This window comes from Nuphar pumila, chromosome 7, assembly GCF_984573655.1.
Source record: "Nuphar pumila chromosome 7, dmNupPumi1.hap1.1, whole genome shotgun sequence".
NCBI lineage: Eukaryota > Viridiplantae > Streptophyta > Magnoliopsida > Nymphaeales > Nymphaeaceae > Nuphar > Nuphar pumila.
Genome location: NC_143255.1, coordinates 20,861,255 through 20,865,550, shown reverse-complemented (window position 1 = coordinate 20,865,550; position 4,296 = coordinate 20,861,255). Strand labels below are relative to the sequence as shown.

Here is a 4,296-nt window from a genome sequence, read left to right as displayed (position 1 = left end):
TCAAGCCCGATAGGTATAAACAACTGCCCTTCTTGATTTCATTTTCTTCGCAGCCTCATATTAAAAATGAAACCCTCAAAATCTGTAGAAACCTGCAACACACTTCGGTTGTTAAACTGTTACATATTGCCAATGCTAAAGGTGTGCTAAGAGAAACAGCTTCTTCCTCGTGAACCTCTCTACTATTAGGACAGCATTTTCTCAGAAGACCACTAATCTATTCTTCTCACTTGCATCAAGGAGTATTAACTCCGTCCTCATGAACCATTAATTGTAGTTTTCATTATTAATCAAGGTACTAATGGAGTTGCCTAAAAAGAAGAGAAGTGGTATAATAATGAAGCCCTTTTTCCTCTGTACTAACAACGTGTAAGAAGTACAAAATTATTAAGATACCAACACTATATATAACAACAATTTTTTTGCAAAATATGAAATACCAACCACAGAAAAATGATCGTTTTTTGCCAATAACAAAGCATTTCCCTAAACTTCTCATTTCCATCTTGTGTCGATATCAAACTTCTAATTTGATAGATAATATAACTTGAAACTGAAGCTTCTAAAACTTTTAAGGTTTAAACAAAAGAAATATACAAATAACAAAAGGAAAACAAATGCTGAAAAAAGCAATAACAGAAAGACCATGCTGAGAAATTTCATAAAAATCCGTAAACTTTTCTAATGTACATCCTTAATTCTTCACTCACAAAAACAGAGAAAAAAAAGAAAATCCAAGGGGAAGAAAAGAACCCAACCGAACCGATTCGAACCGGGCTATGAATCACTCGTGGCTGACATTGTCTTCCGAGACGGAGGGCGAGTACGAGACCGAGTCGAACGATTCGTGGGAAGGTGATTGCTCCCCTCCCCGTATCTCCTCTATCATCCTGACGACGTGGGCCATCTTGGGCCGTTGATCTGGAGAAACGGACGTGCAGGACAAGGCGATCTGCAGCATGCCCACCATCTCCTCCTCGATGTTCTTGTACCGCATCAACTCGAGGTCGAACACCTCCGACGTCCACTCCTCCCGGACCACCGACTGCACCCACCTCGGCAAGTCGACGCCTCCCTCCTCCGGTGGAGCGGCCGGTGACTTCCCGGTGAGGAGCTCGAGCAGGAGCACGCCGAAGCTGTAGACGTCCGCCTTGTGCGAGGCCTTCCGGCCGTCGGTGACCTCCGGGGCGCGGTAGCCGGTCGGGCGGGCGGCCACGGCCGGCGTGGCAAGAGCCGTGAGGCCGAAGTCCGCCACGCAGGCGTTTCCGGAGCGGTCGAGGAGGACGTTGGTGGACTTCACATTGCCGTGGTAGAGGCGGGGCGAGCGGCAGGCGTGCTGGAGGAAAGCCAGGCCACGGGCTGCGCCGATGGCGATCTTCATCCGCGACGTCCAGTCTAGCGGCGTCCGGCCTGGCCCACGGTTACCTGCCGGGAAAAACGGAAACCAGCGTTATTTTCCTTGTATCGTTTTTTATATTTACACTAAAATCTTTTCCGTATCGATATTTTCCCGATAAAATCCCATCTTTTTAAGGAAATTTTTCTCGAAAACGAGATTTGGTGACAGTGGACGAGATGCGGAGGGGAGGCAAACACGTGACGAGGATATTTTCGTCATTATGACCCGATACCGAGGTTGTCTCAACTGACAAGACGGGACCAGGAAAAAACAAAGAAACCGGAAAAAATAGAAAACAAAGGGGAACGATTTTCCGGGTGCCGGGAAACCGCTAGCGGCTCACCGTGGAGGAGGGCGTAGAGGGATCCGTTGGGGAGGTAGTCGGAGACAAGTAGCTTCTCGTCGCGGGCGTAGTAGTATGCGGTGAGGCCCATCAGGTTGGGGTGGCGCACCCGACCGATGGCCTCCATGCGCTCCTCGAACTCGCGCCTCGAACCTACCTGCACCTCCCTCAGCCGCTTCACGGCCACCGCCTGCCCGTCGTCCAGCACGGCCTTGTACGACGTGCCGAGCCCACCCTTGCCCAGCATCTCCGCCGAGGCCCGGAGCAGGTCCTCCAGCTCGAACCGCCTCGCCCCGTCGAGGAACACCATCCTCCCCCTCTCAAACCCACCACCCGACCCCAGCCGCGCGCACGGACTCGACGACGAGTACACGATCTTCTCCCCCTCCCGCACCCTCCGCCCGGCTCGCCTCCCGGCGTAGCTCCGCCACATAAAGCACACGACCCCGCCCGCCACCGCCACCAGCACTACCAGGTCGGCCGCGACTATGGACGCCAATGTCGCCCGACTCATCCGGCCGCCATGCCTGGGAGGCGGAGCCGCGCTCGCGGCAGCACCGGCCACGCTCCCGCCCGGTTTTGTGCTCGGCATCGACGAGACTATCGCCGGGATCTGGCCAGCGGCGGAGGGGGACAGCGGGTCGCTGACGATGGCCTTGCAGCGGGGTAGCGGCGGGCCGCAGAGTGCCGGGTTGAGGCCGAAGGCGGAGGGCGGGAACCCCGAGAAGGACTCCGGGATGGGTCCCGCGAGGCGGTTGCCGGAGACGTTGAGGTCGCGGAGGGAGGTGAAATTCAGGTAGGATATGGCGCCGGAGAGACGGTTGCCCTCCAGGCGGAGGGTGAGGAGGTGGGTGAGGGCGCTGAGGGAGGTGGGAACGGCGCCAGAGAGATCGTTGTAGGAGAGGTCGAGGCGGAAGAGGTGGGTGAGGAGAGAGAAGGAGGGCGGGAGGGCGCCGGAGAGGTGGTTGCGGGAGAGGAAGAGGAGCTTGAGGGAGGTGAGGTTGGAGAGGTGGGGGATGGGTCCGTCGAGGGCGTTGCGCTTGAGGCTGAGTACGCGGAGGTGAGAGAGGGAGGCGAGCGGGAGGATGGCGCCGGTGAGGTTGAGGCCCTCGAGGACGAGGCGGGAGACACGGTCTCCCTGAGCGGTGCAGACGACGCCGGTCCAGTTGCAGTAGTGGATGGCCGGATTCCAGGCGGGGAGGCGCTTCCCGGACGGGTCGGCGGTGGCCTTGAAGGAGATGAGGGCCTCAAAGTCGGAGCCAAGAGAATGGGAGGGAGATGCCAATAGAGTGAAGGTGAAGAAGAAGGAAAGGGAAAGGTGATGGAAGAGGAAGAGGGTTTTAGGAGCTCCCATTTCTTTATCTTGTTTCTTCTTTCTCCTTTCTCCTTCTTCCTTCTTTGTTGAGCGTCGTCTTCTTTGTTTCTTCACACACACGGACACAAGCAGAGGTGTCTCAGAGAGCGTGAGTGCGAGTGTGCAGGAGAGAGAGATTGGACCAACGGATATTTTAATAAATGTTTTATTGACGTTTTCTTTTGCAATTTTTTTTTTTTGGCATTTCACGTGGAGAGAGAGATCTGATAATGAAAATACCCTTTAGTTTGGTGGAAATAACGATGTTCTCCCTAAAGTGATTACTACCGGACTTATTTTTAATCAAAGGTCCCTTTTGGTCACTGGATTGAGAAACTAAGATGGATTCAAACGGGTCCAGTGAGCCAAAGTCACAGCTTGTTCTTAATCTGCATCACAACAATACGTACGATAACAATATTTTGGAAAAAAAAACGGCTACTCCGAGAAGGAGATGTGTTGGAGTAAATGTGAGCGTGGTCCGTCCGTGCACGCCGAATCTAGCCGCAGGTGGATCTTTCCTGACACTCGCTCAGGCGCGCCACTTTTCCGGTCGTGAAATTAAATAATTTTCTTGTAGCTCTCTACATCAAGCCATTCTCTGTTGACTACCACGTCGCGTGACGGAGGACCATTACGCAGCGAACGCCTCGGGCTTTCCCGCTTGTTACGTTAAAGAAATAGTCACGAGGGAAGCTTTCGCTAGGGCACGTTTGGAAGCAAGAAATGTTTTCATAGAAAAATAAAACTTTGCTTATGAGATGTTTTGATAACATGATTTTTTTTTTAATAAAAGTTTTACACTTTTGTGTAGAATGAGAAAAATAAAAAATTAAATGTTTAAAAAAGAGAGAGAAGAAGGATGGTGGTGGAGTATATTCATCAATACCAGTCATTACCTCACGACCCGAACTTTCATATTATTTTGACGAATGCCACCAATCTGAAAGAGATTGGTATGGAAGGTGCTAGTTTGGAGGCAGGGTTGAGCTTTTCCGATTGCAGCGAGATTGAGGAATTGAGCGTGCACAATTGCTTGGGAATTAGTGGTGTGGGGGGCGATTGGGGGAGTTGGAGATACTGCACGCGGGTGGGTTGGGCTTCTCGAACGAGCAATTGGAGGGTCTGGGGAGGAGTTGCAGGAGATTGGCGTGGCTGGACATGGAAGGATGCTTGAGGGTCTCGGAGAGGGGGTTGAAG

General features: G+C 52.4%; 1 protein-coding gene across 1 annotated transcript; it reads right to left on the bottom strand.

The window, feature by feature from the left end:
• Positions 1–633: 633 nt before the first annotated feature.
• LOC149831454 (putative leucine-rich repeat receptor-like protein kinase At1g68400) lies at positions 634–3,249 on the bottom strand. The gene is made up of 2 exons (XM_090012077.1): positions 1,743–3,249; positions 634–1,425 (listed from the first exon to the last, which is right to left on the bottom strand). The coding sequence occupies exons 1-2, from the start codon at positions 3,094–3,096 to the stop codon at positions 785–787; spliced, it is 1,995 nt and encodes a 664-aa protein (XP_089868203.1). The 5' UTR covers positions 3,097–3,249; the 3' UTR covers positions 634–784.
• Between the last annotated feature and the right edge of the window lie 1,047 nt (positions 3,250–4,296).

Bases quoted from the DNA above. Each gene is read 5' to 3' on its own strand.
- LOC149831454 (XM_090012077.1), bottom strand. From the start codon at position 3,096: ATGGGAGCTCCTAAAACCCTCTTCCTCTTCCATCACCTTTCCCTTTCC. The intron at 1,426-1,742 runs GTGAGCCGCTAG...TTTTCCCGGCAG, and splicing joins CCTCTACGCCCTCCTCCACG to GTAACCGTGGGCCAGGCCGG.